The 15512-nt window shown below is 42.9% G+C and overlaps 1 protein-coding gene across 2 annotated transcripts in view; it reads left to right on the forward strand.

Moving 5' to 3' along the window:
* TRANK1 (tetratricopeptide repeat and ankyrin repeat containing 1) overlaps positions 1–15512 on the forward strand; it is a 96637-nt gene that overhangs the window by 47135 nt on the left and 33990 nt on the right. The window contains exons 9-12 of one of the 2 annotated variants that reach the window (XM_033133008.1): positions 1982–2152; positions 9289–9450; positions 12955–13209; positions 14761–14937. In XM_033133008.1, the coding sequence (XP_032988899.1) occupies positions 1982–2152; positions 9289–9450; positions 12955–13209; positions 14761–14937 (765 nt within the window). Of the gene's footprint in view, positions 1–1981; positions 2153–9288; positions 9451–12954; positions 13210–13391; positions 13457–14760; positions 14938–15512 lie in introns of those variants that run through there. The other variant, XM_033133009.1, reaches the window with a different exon arrangement.

Raw genomic sequence — 15512 nt, forward strand, 5'->3', positions numbered from 1 at the left:
TTTTGCTCACACTTCTGTAAGTCTATAGTGATATGACTATAGTGATATGGTCTGTAGTGATATGACTGGGTTTTCTGCTCTGTGTGTCCTGGAGCTGACATGAAGGTATTGGCTGGGGCTGTGTTTTCATCTAGAGTTCCAGGGGTTCTTTCAAGCTCAAGGGATTGTGGCAGATTGCAGATCCTGATGGTTGTGGCACTGAGGTCCCTGTTTCCTTGCTGGTTGTGAGGCACAGGCTACTGTCAGCTTCTACCGGCCACACACATTCCTTGTCACGTGGCCCCCTCTGTCTTCAAAACCAGCAGGGGAGAATTTCTTGTGCATCAGATCCCTTTTGTACTCTCAATCTCTGCCCTCTTCCATCTCTGACCTCTGTACCTTTGACCTTTAGGGCTCATAGGATTAAGTCAGGCCCACCTGGAAAATCTCCCTATCTTAAGGTCAACTGCTTTGGGACCTTAATTTCATTTGCAAAGTCTCATCACAGCAGTACTTGGATTAGTATTTGATTGAAGAACTGGGAGAAGGTATGTGTACGCTGGGAATCTTGGGGGCTATCTTAGAATTCTACCCACCACAAGGAGATACTCAATGGGGAAGAAAGAAGTAGGACTTTTTAATTTTGTCTTATTTTTATAAAATGGAAGAAGGGCGGCTGTGGTGGGGAGATGGGAAAGGAGAACATCGTGAGTGGAACAATACTTAAGAGTATGTGAGGTGGGACAATTAAGTTCGTGAACTGATCCTAGAAAAAGTGCCACATACCTCGTTGCTGAATATCACTATGGTCACCTTTGAAGTACTTCCCTTGGGAAGCTATGCATCAATGCCAGCACCTCGTCCACCCTTCAAAGCAATTTTGGAACTCTTTTTTTCTGGAATGGCCATCAGAGCTGTCGTCGTATTACCCTTGATGTCCTGAATGTCATTAAAATGTCTTCTTTCAATATTTCCTTTATCTTCGGGTAAAGAAAGAAGTCACTGGGGGCCAGAGCAGGTGAGTAGGGAGGGTGTTCCAATACAGTTATTTGTTTACTGGCTAAAAACTCCCTCACAGACAGTGCCGTGTGAGCTGGTGCATTGTCGTGATGCAAGAGCCATGAACTGTTGGTGAAAAGTTCAGGGTGTCTAACTTTTTCACACAGCCTTTTCAGCACTTCCAAATAATGAACTAGGTTAAGTATTTGTCCAGTTGGTACAAATTCATAATGAATAATCCCTCTGATATTAAAAAAGGTTAGCAACATCATTGCAACTAACATGTGAGCTTACTTGTCAGATCTCATATGTGCTTGGTTAAGGTGATGAATGTTAGAGAAGCATGGATATGGAAGTTGGGGAGCAGGCATTGATTCGTTTAACTCTGTGCCCACCTCAGTCTTTGTACCCCAATGGATACACCTGTTCTATTCTGAAAACTGTTGCTTGTGTGATCACAGAGACACCGTGATGCTTGGCAAATATATTTGTCAAAGCAGCAAATGAACCTGGCAGCCAGAGGGTAGGATCTGGGAAGGTGGAAACAGTGACAACAAAAAGACCCTGATGTGAAAGCAATTGCCCCTTTCTTCTGTCCCCAGACAGGCTTTTTTTTTTTTTCTGGAAGAATATTCTGTTTCCTCTCTAGGGAATAAAGAAATCTGAAGTCACAGCTTGCTGTTATCCGTACAGCTGTAACTGTTGCCTAGTAACCAGATTCCCCCTCTCCTTGCTTGTTGCCAAGGAGAGGGGAGAAAGGTATAGAGGAGCGCACTTCTAAACCTCTTGAAAGCTATTGTCCTTCCCACTCCACACAGGACTCCTTGCTTCTGGGAGTTGGTGGATTGCCCAAGGCCAGCAGTTCAGGTTCTGTAAGCAGAGAGGCCTTGGTCTCCTTGGCCCTGGCTGCTCAGGCAGAGAACTGGGAGGACAGCACTGATGGGGACGTCTCCTTATGGAAGGAACCATGACAATGCCCCCTTTTCCTTTTGGCCTGCTCTAGGACAAACAGAGGATGTGCAGATGCTCCTGCGCTTCGGGGCAGACCCCACCCTGCTGGACCGCCAGTCCCGGTCCCCCGTGGATGTCCTGAAGAGGAATAAGAACTTCAAAGCCATTGAGAAAATCAATAGTCACTTGGAAAAACTGGCTGTGTGTTCTAAGGACCTATCAGGTACAGCTTCCAGTGAATTAACTTTCTTGGGGGGCAAAACTGGTTCTGTGATGTTAGATGCAAATCAGCTTATCTTTTCTTGGTTTATGAAGATGGAAGTGAGACTCTCAGGCTTTGGAAAACTTGTTTGCTTTTTTTTTTGAAAGATAGAATGAGACAACAGTCTACAGAGCATCTGCGACATTTGGGGAACTTCACCAGGTTCACCTTTAGATATTATGGGTGTTTTTTGTTTGTTTGTTTGTTTTTTAATGCATGCACATAGTAAAAAAGAAAAACAGAATAGGAGATAATAAAACTCGATCCTTTTCTTCAAAAACAACCACAGCCAGCAATTTAAAATACATGTAGATTACACTGAATTATACTTATGCCCTTATATACTGACTTATATTTCTATTTCTTGATTTATCAGTTTGAGACAACATCTGTTGACTGACTGCTGTATAAGATACAAGTCAGCCCACCTTGTTGAATTTTGTCTAGTAATATTGTTTGCGTCACTTCCATTCTGTTCCTTAACTTTAAGTTTTCTGTGCTTTATCTGGGTATTGATTCTAAAAACTGAAAACCAGTAAATGGCATTTGCACAGTAGGATGATTATGTAAATGTTACACTTTATACAACTGGACCCATAGAAAAGAATTACCAAATGTCCTGACAACTTTGCTCTTTAAATATTGTATATGTATGGTGTCAGATGGGTCCTAGACTTATCAGGAGGACTACTTCGTAAGGTATATAAATGTCTAACCCCCATGCTCTACACCTGAAACTAATATAATGTTGAATGTCAACTATAAGTGAAAAATTAAAAAAACAAAAAATGTGATACTCAGGCTTCCCAGTTTATGTGTATATATATATGTATCTATGTGCACATCTATACCTTTTAGACTTTATTTAGATTTTGTTTAGACTTTAACCTCAGCATATGTATACCAAGCTTCTTTTAGTTCTTGTGCTCATATATGACTCTCGTGGCTCATGTTTGCTTCGATTTCTGCCTTGCTCTGGTAAAGTACCTACTTAAGTAAATTTTTCACGGAGGGAGACATAGATAGTAGACTTAGGGCATTTTTGAAAAGTCTTTATTTTATCATTGTATTGGTTGATAATATGTCTGAGGATAGGCATTGTATTTCATTGACTCCAAGTTTCACTTGTTCCCACATTTTAACTTTGGAATGGGAATGTGTTGCATAAACAGTGACATGTCCCAGTTTCATGGTAGCCTTTTCTGGTAAGTCTGACAATTCTTGGTATTTTTGATTATGAAAAACTCTATAAAACCTTGTTCCTCACAGCTCTGAAGAAATTGTTTCATTGTATTCTAGCCTCCCTTTGCTACTGGTTAGAAGTCTGATGTCAGTCTCCTTTATTTCCCCTTCTAGGATTTTCTCTGTCCTTAAGAGTTCTGAAATTTCCCTAGGATGTGTCTAGGTGTGAGCCCTTATTCGTTCTTCTTGCTTGGCACTTGTGGGCCCCTTTCAATCTAACTTTTTTAGCTCAAGGAAATTGTCTTCTATCGCTTTGTTCCCCTCCAGTGTCTCTCTCTTTTAAAAAACTTTTAGTGTGTTTTTCCAAGACCCATCAGCTCCAAGTCAAGTAGTTGTTTCAATCTAGTTGTGGAGGGTGCAGCTCACAGTCGCCCATGCGGGGATCGAACCAGCAGCTTTGCTGTTGTGAGCACTGCTCTCTAAGCACCTGAGCCATCCGGCCGCCTCCCCACCCCTCCTCCAGTGTCTCTTTGCCATCACTATTAAATGGATGAGCTTCCTGAATTTATAACATGTCCTTCTACTTTTCTTTCATGTTTTCAATCTCCTTTTATCCTTCCCAGATCTTGAACTTGGTCTTCAGCTTTTTCTTTTATAATTCAGCTTGCCCATTGCATTTTTTAATTTGGAAGCTCAGTTTTAATTTCTAAGAACTCTATCTTGTTCTCTGGGTATTCCTTATCTGTGGCAGCTTGTGCTTGTTTACGTTTGCCATTTCTTCTTGGATGGCATTTAAGAACACTGAGAATTTTTTTTTTTTTTTTTTTTTTTTTTTAAAGAACATCCTCCTCTCATCTCTGAATTATTTATATTTCTTTTGGGGTCCGTTGTTCTTTTTCTTGCTTCTCTTTTGTGCTATTGCTTTTCCTTAATTATCTTCTTATCTTTGGATGGTTTACATTTATGAATGAAAGACTAGACTGATTAATACTTAATAGATGGTGAGTGTGAGTGTACTGAAGTTATTTGGATGTGTTTCCCCAGAAACACTCCCTCCCTGGGATGAGTAAGTAGGTGACATGTTGCAGGCAGCTTGTAGGGTGTTGGGGTGGGAGAGGGAGTCAGTGTGACAGACTGGGGTCACATCACAGCTGTCGGGGTCAGAAAAATTTTACATGTTGGAGATTGAATCTGCTTTTCATTTAACATCTGCTCCTCATTTCCCCATCTATGTCTTCATTTTCATGTATTTACTTAAAACATCTTCTGTTGCTCCCATGAGACCATGGGGATGAAGGGAGAGAAGTGTATTTACACAGTCCTCTGTGTTTCATAGATGGTCTTTTAAAGTTGTGACATAGCATGTACAGTTTATAAATGGCCTCTGTTTTAAGGAATTGTGATTTCTTCAGTGAGGTTGTGTAATTCATAAATCATTGTGAAATGCTTTCTGAGAGTTTACGCCTATCATCTCTATTTCAGAATGGTCTCTACTGTTTGAGAGATTGAAACTAACCATCTTTACCAATGAATTTCAAAGTCTTAAAATAACAACACAAAAAGACCACCAGTTGATGATAGAAAAAGGCTGATTGTTTGCAAATTTATTGTTTATTGTTTCTTAGAACGTTGTATATGTGTATATGTAAATTTAGTGTTGTAGACTTTAGCATAAGTTATTCATTTTTATTTCATTTTTAAAGTTTTGATTTCTTTTTAGTTTCCTTGTATAATAGAATCTTTTAATATCTGCTAATCTTAAAATAAAAATTTCATCTTCTGAGACAGGGTCTTATTCTCCTTTCCTCTCTTTGCTTCTTCGCCAGCTAAATCTGGTCCAGGTTTGGAACCAAGAGAAGAGACTCAGTAGAATTGCAGCTCGTCCCTTTTTTACTTGTTAGAATTCAAGGGTACTTGCTCAGCAGAGAAGCACACAGAAGAGGAATGTGCCCCCTGCCAGGCCTGCCGTTTGGCTCACTGGGTAGTTGGTGATGGCCGTCAAGCCTAAAGCCTGCAGTACTTGTTAGTAAACTTATTGTATGTTTGATTACTTTCAAGTTTTCTAGACCATTGCCCACGAAGCTTTCCCTGCCACGCTAGAGGAATATTGAAAGACTATAGGGAAACACTGAGTCAACAAAAGCAGAAGAAACTGATAAAAATCGGAAAAGGGGAGGACGACAGTTATCAGGAAGGGCTAGCAGGTGATGGTGTCCATGGATGGGGTGGGTGACCTTTGCATCTGGCTGAGAGATAAAACCTGAGCAATAAAGGGTCTCACTGAAGATGCCTGCTGTTCTCTAAACCGGGGCTTCCCGACTTTAACGTGCACACGAACCACTGGCGAGCCTGTTCAAATGCTGATTTTGATTCATCAGGTTCAGGGCAGGACCCTGCATTTCTCACTAGCGGCCAGGAGAAGCCAGGAACAGTCAGGGTTATGTAACTGTCTTTACCGGCCTATCACAGCCACCACCAGATGGCAGCAGGTCCACTTCCTGTGGCAGCTGTTGCCCAACTCTTTCGGTAGGACCCAGTACAAGATCATTTGCGTTCTTCTCTGATGCACGAATACATGGCCTTTGAAGTGAGAACAATCCCAGCTCTCTGAAGCTTTCTCTCTGATCCTCCGGCGGTAGCCAGCTGCTTTCTGCTCTGTGCTCATGCTGGCATCTCTAGCACAGCACTCAGGACTCGAACCTTCTCTGTGTGTCCGTTTCCCCCATCTGTGACTTAGAGGCCATGGTTTGTCATCTTTACATCCCTCAAAACCGAGACGGTGCCCTGTTTTCAGTAAATGCAGACATGCAGTATTTACTCAAAGGATGCTCATGATACTTATTATAAAGGCAATATATTCTTTATTAAAGAAAATTTATAAAACATAGGAAAGGAAAACAAAAATATGTTAATTCTACATAAACCCACCTACCCCCAAAATGTAATATGTGTGTGATTTGCTTATTTAGTCTTATTCCATGCATTTACAATTATACATTTTTATTTCCTTTTATAAAAATGAGATGGGTACACAAATTTAAATTGGTAAAATGTGTGTAATAAAACTTACCAGTTTTGCCTTTTTTAGCATGAAAGAAATAGGCAAAATGAAATCTGCTTTTGAAATGATTTATTTCTATTTCCTAACACTTCTGAATACCATTTTCGTTTTAATTTCAGATCTCCTTATATGTATTTACTGCAAATATGACCATTGTAGAACATTTGTAAAAATATAGTTTTATATAAAACCAAAAAATTATTGTAATTACACTTCGGCATATTTTTATCCAGTCTTTTTGTTGCTCAATACTTACACAGTCGCCTTTTTAAAAAAATATTTGATTAATATGCATAAATAACTTCATATCTTGATGTTTCTTTTGCCTCTTACTAAGCTTACACAAGATTTAGGGGAAAAAAACTGAGAAGCTTGGAGCAATAAACACGTTACCCGTACCACCCAGGGGTACCATTGTCAGTATTTTCGCACCTTTCCTTTTATGCATTCTTACATTATTGATATCATTCTCTGGTTTCTTTCCGGATGTCTGGAGCTTTCTCTGATCTGTAACCGCCTTCGTAACTCTTCTGAACAACCGTGCGTTTATGATACAACTGCACATAATTATCTCTGTTGGTATATTTCTATAAGCTTGGTGTATTTCTGTTCAATTTCAAGTGACTTTTATACTAATTCCCCTGGTGGAAAAATGATGCTCCCGAAAAGCATGTAATGACATGAGGCAGGGAGGCAAGCAGCAGGTTCCCATCTGCTACGGTAGTAATAGTGGGTCTTGTTCTGTGTGGCATCTGACGGTCCCTTGATTAGAACGCATTGAGCGTTTGCACCAGAAGTGGGGTGTGTGTGTGTGTGTGTGTGTGTGTGTGTGTTTCTGGTGTTCTATTATTGAAAGGTGATCCAGCTGTGTATCAGAAATCAGAGCAGATAATGTTGGAGCTCTGCTTGGATTCCCCCTTTCCCATGCTGTGTGCTGCCTTTACTCTGAAAAGTCAGCACCTAAGCCTTGTTCTTCAGGATGACAGTTTTGGGCTTATGGAGACTGTTTAGTTCATGTTCCTTCAAACCAGAAGCGCCTGGGAGTTTATGTCCTCCCAAGGCAGCCTGTAGCCAGTGACAGACAGAAGTGAGACATTGAAAGCTTGTTTTCCTCGTCTTGGATGGGGACAGATGTGAAGTGTGACTCACTCCAGCACTCCTCTGTGGGACTTGGCCTGAGCTCAGACTCTGACCTGGCTTCTTCCCTGACCCTTAACTTGCTTCCCCCACTTCCTCACTTGTCTCCTCCATAATGAACTATGTGCACACACATCCTTGACTCAGGGTCTGCTGCTGGGAAACCTGACTGAAGATAAGATGCTTTTTATGTTTTTTGCAATTTCCAAATAGTTCATCTCTTTTAAAGTGTTCCTACTTGGTTAGAACATGACACCGAACATTTATTTGTTCATCTCTTCACAACATGATAGCGCTTATATTGTGGGTCTGGCCCTTTTCATTGGGTGTGAAAATGGATGTCCAGCTTTGCTCCCCTGTCTGTTCAGTAAGATACTGTTTTAACCGAGAGTGCTTTTTGAGTGTATAATCTGATACCATATGAAACATTTGCCCTTTTCAACATTCCACCAGTGGGTGTTTTCAAGTCATGACTACTTTCTCAAATAAATTAAACCAAGGAAATATTGTCTTCCCTTCTTTGGCCAGAGAGATGGCTCCTTGCTCTTGGCTTTTTCCGCTTGCCAGTAAGACACGTGGGTGGCTGTCATGTATGATAACCCCCCGTTATCTGCAGGAATACGTTCCAAGACCCCTAGTGGATACATGAAATTGCGGGTAGTACCGAACCCTACACATGTTATTTTTTTCCCTATACATACATATATATGGTAAAGTTTAATTTATAAATTAGGCATGGTAAGACATTAATGACAGTAACTGATAATAAAATAGAACAGTTATAACAATATACTGGAATAAAAGTTATGTGAATGTGGTTGCTCTCTTTCTCTGAAACTGAGAGGTCTGCTAAGTGACTAAGGGGCAGGTAGCAAATGCCGTGTGGATACGCTGGACAAAGGGATGATTCACGTCCCAGGTGGGATGGAGTGGGATGGTGTGACATTTCACCATGTTATTCAGAACGGCATGGAATTTAAAGCTTACGAATTGTTTATTTCTGGAATTTTCCATCTAATATTTTCAGACCATGGTTGACCGCGGGTAACCGAAACCTTGGAAACTGAAACCGTGGATAAGGGGGGACTGCTGTGGTTGGATTTTGCTGTTGCACTAAGTCATCCTCCTGCTGTCACTTCCCTGAATTGTTACATCAGTTACCTACTGCTGCATAACAAACCACCGCCAAACTTAGTGGCTTAAAACAATAAGCATTGATTTAACTCATGATCCTGCAGGTCAGCAGTTTAGGCTGGGCTGTTCTCATAGCCTTAACTGAACTCCTTCAGGTGTCTGTAGTCTTGCTGATCTTGGCTGGCCTCTTTCCCATCTATGGGGCCTCCGTTTGGATAACTGGGCTGATTCCTCTTTGTTCTATGCTGTCTCTTCCCCCAGAAGACTGATCTGGATCTGTTCACATGGCAGAGGCCAGGGTCTCAAGAAGGTGAATAGTACTAAACAAGCCCTCTTGAGGCCCTGGCTCAGAACTGGCAGAAAAAATCCCATTCCACTGCATTCTATTGGTCATAGCAAGTCTTGAAGCCAGGCCAGAATCAAGGCTAGGGGAGGGGGGTAGTTGCCACCTCTTGATGGGACAAGGTGCAAAGTCACATGGCAAAGCAGGTGAACACACCATGGGGTAGAGATTGTGGTCATTTTTACTCTCCCACAGCTCTGATCTCTGTATTCGGAAGTATCACCTGGTGTTATTTTACAGGACTGAGCAATGGCGATGGACCCATTAGTGAGAGTGACAGTTTCCGGAAGGCCTCCGCACAGCTGGTGAAGTACATGAACTCAGGAAACCGGTTATTGCATAAAAACTTTCTGAAGCAAGATGTAGTTCAGAGGTTCTTGCGCCTCCTTTCTTCTCTGCAAGGTAATTTTTCTCACAACATTCAATTGTGTTAAAGATGATTTATGCTCATTAAAACTTTTTTGAATGTCTTTTAAAAATTAATTAAAAGTGGGTGGCTGGTTTGCTTAGTTGGTTAGAGCGCTCATAACACCCAGGTTGCCAGTTCGATTCCCACATGGGCCAGTGAGCTGCACCCTCCACAACTAGATTGAAAACAACAACTTGACTTGGAACTGATGGGTCCTGGAAAAACACACTGTTCCCCAATATTCCCCAATAAATATTAAACATAAAAATTAAAATTAATTAAAAGAATGTAATGATATACATGTAAAACATTCAAATAGCACAGAACATTCTTCAGTGAAGTCTGTCACCCACACCTGAACTTCTGTCTTTAAATCTCATCCCCAGGGCAATCTCTGTTACTAGTGTTTCATGTGTCCTCCTAAAATTACTCTTCACATAGACTGTCCTTTTTAAAATACCACAGGTGTTTCTCTCTTCTATAGATATCGGCTAATGTTGGTATATAAAGTTATTGTAGAACGAACTGAGTGTTAATTTTTTTTTCATTATGGGGAAATTAGGAAGGTTCCAGAAAAGAACTGTAGATGACAAAATTTAGATAATTAGGGAAGATTCTAGAAATCCTAAGTAGATGAAATGCAGTGTTTTTAACATCGGCAGTCAGTATGGACTATAAAGCATTCACTTGCACATCTTGTAAGGCTGAGGTTTCTCAATTTTACAGAGAGTGCAGGAAGGCATGGCCAGCGGACCCCTAAATGCTCTTCAGGGTACGCAGCACATCTCAGTGTTGAAGGCCTCGAGTTTTGAATCTTTAACTCCATCACTTATCAGATCTGTGACCTTGGGCCAATTACTTACTTTTTTACACTTCAGCTTCTTCCTGTCTGCTTTGGCCAGGGAACTAAGTAAGCTTCCGAGATGATGGATGTAGAACACTTAGTCCAGTGTCCTGCACAAAAAATGCTAATATCCACTAGCTGTCAGGGCAGGTGGAAGTGAGGCAAGGTTGCCAGGCTGATCCTTTCTTCTTGGATATGAGTACGTCAAAGACAAATAGCACACTGAGACTCTAGGATGGGGCCACCTCGTACGGGGTCTAGTAGGTATGGGCCATTCTGTGCAACCACTGCTAGGGAGGCTTTGGCTTTTGAACTTGGTGTTGTCTGACCCATGACCCATGACCCATGACCCATGAAGACTGTCCTCATTTATACTTCAGGCTGTGAAAATAAAACATTGGTGTTTGGTAAAGATCTTCTAAGGGACCGTAAGATGGGAATGCTACTTCTTGACTATCCTTCATGTCTTACAGTCTGTACCCCTGTGTTTTCTCTGGGGGGATTTTGTATGTTGGTGTGGTTCTTCTTTCTCTCACTTTGGCTAGGTTACTTTCTTGGTTCCTCTCTGTCTCTTGCTCTTCCTATCTTTCCTGAAGGTCTTCCCCCAACTCTCTTCCAGCATCTCTAATTCACTCAACTCTTGAATTTTTTTCTTTTTATCCTCTCCCTTTTTGTCTTCTCTGTCTCCTTAATTAGCCACAGGATAAGATATTTAGAACTGTTTCGGTTGAAAGTGGCAGACAGACTCAGACTGGCTTACACCAGCAAAAAAGTGACATTTTTGACAGTCATAATAGGAATACCAGGCTGGCTTCAGGTACAGCTGGCCTGAGGGATCTAACCAATGTCCGCAGGACCCACTATCTCCCATCTTTTAACTCAGCTTTCCTCTGGTTGGCTTCCATCAGACTCTCTGTGGAGACGTGGTCCAGGTCTCTAACCACTGACTTTGTCTAGTTTCTGGACCTATGGACCCATCTCTCTCTCATGTCTGAACAAAAGTCCTTCACTTTTGGTCACAGTGTGTACCTCTGAACCCAATACCTGTGGTTAGGGGAATGGAGAGTCGTGATTGACTTAGACCCAAATCATACGCCGCTCCCTTCCCTGCCACGTGGAATGGAGAGTGGGAGAGCACTGTTACCAGAAGATAAGCGAATAGATTATGGGGCACAAAAATTGCAAACGTCTATTATGAAAGTTTGTATTTTACACTTTTTATTTTGCTGATTCCTGTTAAGACGATAGAGTAGCGTATACTGGGTTCTTTTCTTATTTTCAAATGAATATTTTAAATATTAAAATAAATACTCAATTAGAAAACTTAAAAAAAGATGGGAAGCAAAAGCTTGCAAATGCAAACCAAGTTGCTCTTATTTAGGTAACTTTGATTTCTTCCCTTCTTCTCTTCTTCCCTGCTTTTCTTACTGGTAGAATTGCCAGACAAAATACAGAGTGCTTTTTGAATTATAATTTCCGATGTACAATGAATGTATTTTTAATATAAGTATGTCTCAAATATCGTGAGGAATACTTATACTAACATTTTATTTGTTGTTTATCTGAAATTCAAATTGTACTGGCATCCTGTATTTTTTATTTCGTAAATCTGGCAATTTCCTTACTGAAGATCTCTTTTAAAAGTTTTCCACACTTAAGATACACCAGCATCATGAACTAAGATATCCAGGAACCTGTCTCCAGACATTAGAGATCAGATGGAAATACTTACGTATCAGGATACAAAATTAAGAATTAGGGGTTAAACCATCTTCTCACCATTATCCTATAACTCTTGACTTTTTTATCATTCTATAGTGTTTCCCTGTATTTCAGTGTTGTTTCAACTCATAATATTCTGTAAAATTTAAGCTAGGCTCTTGCTTGTTTGGTCTCAATAGAATGCCCTAACTCAAGTGTTTTTCCTTAAGATGCAGTTATCATTCTGCTCTCCTCCTGGGCCAGGCTCTACTCTCCTTAAGGTATTTCTATCCTTCTCAAGAAGCTCTGTGGGGCCGGCCTGGTGGCTCAGGTGGTTGGAATGCCAAGCTCCTAATGCCGAGGTCACCGGTTCAATTCCCACATGGGCCAGTGAGCTGCGCCCTCTACAGCTAAGATTGTGAACAACGGCTCTCCCTGGAGCTGGGCTGCCATGAGCAGCCAGATTTTGGTGTGAGCTGCCGCCCACTGCTCTGTGCTGCCAGGAGCGGCCGTTGGTCAGCGTGAGTGGCCGGCGGCTGGTGAGAGCTGCCATGAGCTGCTGTGAGCAGCCGACCAACAACCGGCGACTGACTGCCTCAGCCAGGGGAGTGCAAGACTCATAATACCAGCATGGGCCAGGGAGCTGTGTCCTACACAACTAGACTGAGAAACAACGACTTGAACCGGAGTGGGGGGGAAGCAGAAGTAAAGGGGGGGGAAGGAGCTTTGTGAGTGGTTAAGTAGCCTCCCCAAAGCAATTAATTACCCAAAGTAATTAATTACTTGTTTATAGTTCCCCCAGTGCTTAAAACTACAGATCAATAATTCATGTTAATTTTATATATATATGTAAAATATGTGTGTGTGTGTGTGTGTGTGGGTTGGGTTGTAGTTGGGGATAGAAATCAGATGAACCTTTTTTCGGAGTTTGGTATATTCTTATTTTTGAAAGAAATTCCTGCTGACCTGGTCTGTGACATTAATCGTGACTGTGCCAACACCTTCATCAAGTTTTTACTGGAAAAACAGAAATGGCCTGAAGTGCTTCTGCTGCTGACCCGCAAAGTAAGCGGGGAGCCACCGCTCGGAGATTCCCTCATCAAAGACTGCAACTTCGCCGACCTTGACCTCTGCACCATCATCCCTCTGCTCAGCACCTGGGACCATCGCAGGACACAGCTCCTGAGCTGCCTGATAGACGGTGGAGGTGAGGATGCCGAGGGGATGAGCACTGCAGGATTCGTCCCACGGGAGTTCAGGCCACCGCCTGTCCTGGGGTCTTTCACTTGATTTTGGAGACACCTTTAGATTCTGCCTCATTCTCTTCCTCCATATCTTCTCATTTTGAAACAGTGAGGCTCGTCGGTGGGTGGTGCCCTGTAGGAACTCTGCATTTCTGTGAATTACAGTTCCCTCTGTTGTCTTCTCTTTCTCTCTTGTGGGAGAAAGCTCAGGTACGTGGAGGGGGCCCCTGGCCCCAGTTCAGCCCACAGTCGTCACTGCCTCCTGACCTCCAGCTGGACTTTTTCCTGCACCCCATATGCAGTATGGGTCCTGTGGCCTTCTTTTCTAAACAACAGATTGGGATTTGAGATGCTTGTTTTTAAGGCAACAGCCAAATAAATAATTGGTGCGTGGAAACATCTGCTATTTTCACCAGCACAATCACACTTGGCTGGATGTATGTCTGGAGTGTGCGGACATCTCGCTGGATTGGGTTTTATTTTAAAACTAATTTGGAAACACCAATCTCCTTCCACCCCACGTACCCCCACTAACACCACTGCTAACTGTGTGGCCTTGGGCACGCTAGTTATGCCTTCCTCTCCTCACTTATAAAATGGGAAATGATAATAGTCCCTCTTTCTTAGGGCTCTTTGGAATGTTCAATGAGTTCACATATGCAGGCTCTTAGAAGAGCATCTTGGTTGTATGGCTTTCTGCTTGCTTTTCCATTTAAGGTGAAATGCCCTTGAGAAGGAGCCGGGCCTCAGCTCTAAAAGTGCCATAGAAAGCCTTTGGAGGTTGGCTCTACCCACGAGTTTCAGGAATGCTGCCTCCTATAGTTTATTTCTTCAAACTTAAACCTTGTGTGGAGTGTTCCTACCTTTGCCCAGAAAGTATGGCTATCACGGAATTCCTGTTTTATTCCTGATTCACCAAGCACTTACAGAGTACCTCCCTGGGATCAGGTGTTAGGGACCAGGGACAGAGAGTGAATGCGTGGCTGCTGGAGGCGTGTGCAGGAGGGCTGCAAATCACAGCGGGTGGAGGTCAGGGAGCCTGCAGTGCAGAGGGAAGGTGTGGACTGAGCTGGAGAGGTGTCAGGGAACATGGCAGTTGAGGGCAGAAGCTTCGTAGCAGCAAAGGATGTAGGAAGTGGCACTCATGTCCTGATCACCGACTATGGTAGGTATAGGTTAGGCAAGCACTGGGGTTTCCGTTGTTTGCAGGCCCTGTCCCCACGCCTTGGCAGTGCTGATGCTGCGGTCCATGGTCCTGTGGTGGGACGAGGGGAAGCTGGAGAGATGTGAGAGGCAAGGCCCAGGGACAGGGCACTTGAGGAAGTCGCGCTTTCACTCTGAGGGTGTTGGGAAAGCTTTGCCCCAGAAAAAATGGTTGGTAGGAGGACCTCGGAGCATCAGCTCTTCCCTTGGAACAAATGGCAGAAGTGGTCCCGCCCTCCTCAGGTGAGCCAGGCTATACCTTGTCACAGCAATGTAACTCATGGGTGCCCTTCCTCCTCTGCCTCCCCCAGCCTTGCCAGAGGGTCTTCAGAACAGCCAGGAGAGGCCGCTCGTCATGTGCCTGAAACACGAAGACTTCGAGTTGGCTTTCCTTCTGTTGACCAAGGGTGCAGACCCCCACGGCATTTCCCTCATGGAAGGCGATACTCCTTTGCATGCAGCACTCCACATCTTTTTAGATATCAATGGTAGGCCTCTGTTTTTTGACCAGTCTTTTCCTTGAGGAGGGCGCTGACTATTAGAACTGATGCTGTGCTTTTTGGTCTTTCCTATTGTGAAAACCAACGATCTGGAGAAGGCCCATTTCTTGGCGAGGTCCACCCCTGGCTTGATGGGAAAGCCTGACCATCATGGTCCATGGTCAGGGTGGGCTGATTGAGGAGGATGCTTAAGTTTCAAAGTTGACCATCCATAACTGACAAATGCTTTTCATTTATTTACACCATTTTCAAGGGTCCTGACATAAAGGCTCTTACAGGAGTGTTATAAGTTTATTTCAACCTTGGCACCATTGTCATGTGGGCCGGATAATTCTTTGGTATGGGAGCTACCCTGGGCACTGTAGGATGTTTAATAGCATCCCTGGTCGCCACCCACAAGATGCCAGTAGCACCTCCCAAATTGTGACAATCAAAAATTTCTCCAGACATTGCCACATGTCCCTATGAGGAGCAAATCACCCCTGGTTGAGAACCAGTGGGTTATGAAATACTTAGGGAAATTCTGACATGCCCCTGGTTCTCTCAGATCCAGGCGTCTCTGT

Source organism: Rhinolophus ferrumequinum, chromosome 17, assembly GCF_004115265.2.
Source record: "Rhinolophus ferrumequinum isolate MPI-CBG mRhiFer1 chromosome 17, mRhiFer1_v1.p, whole genome shotgun sequence".
Taxonomy (NCBI): Eukaryota; Metazoa; Chordata; class Mammalia; order Chiroptera; family Rhinolophidae; genus Rhinolophus; species Rhinolophus ferrumequinum.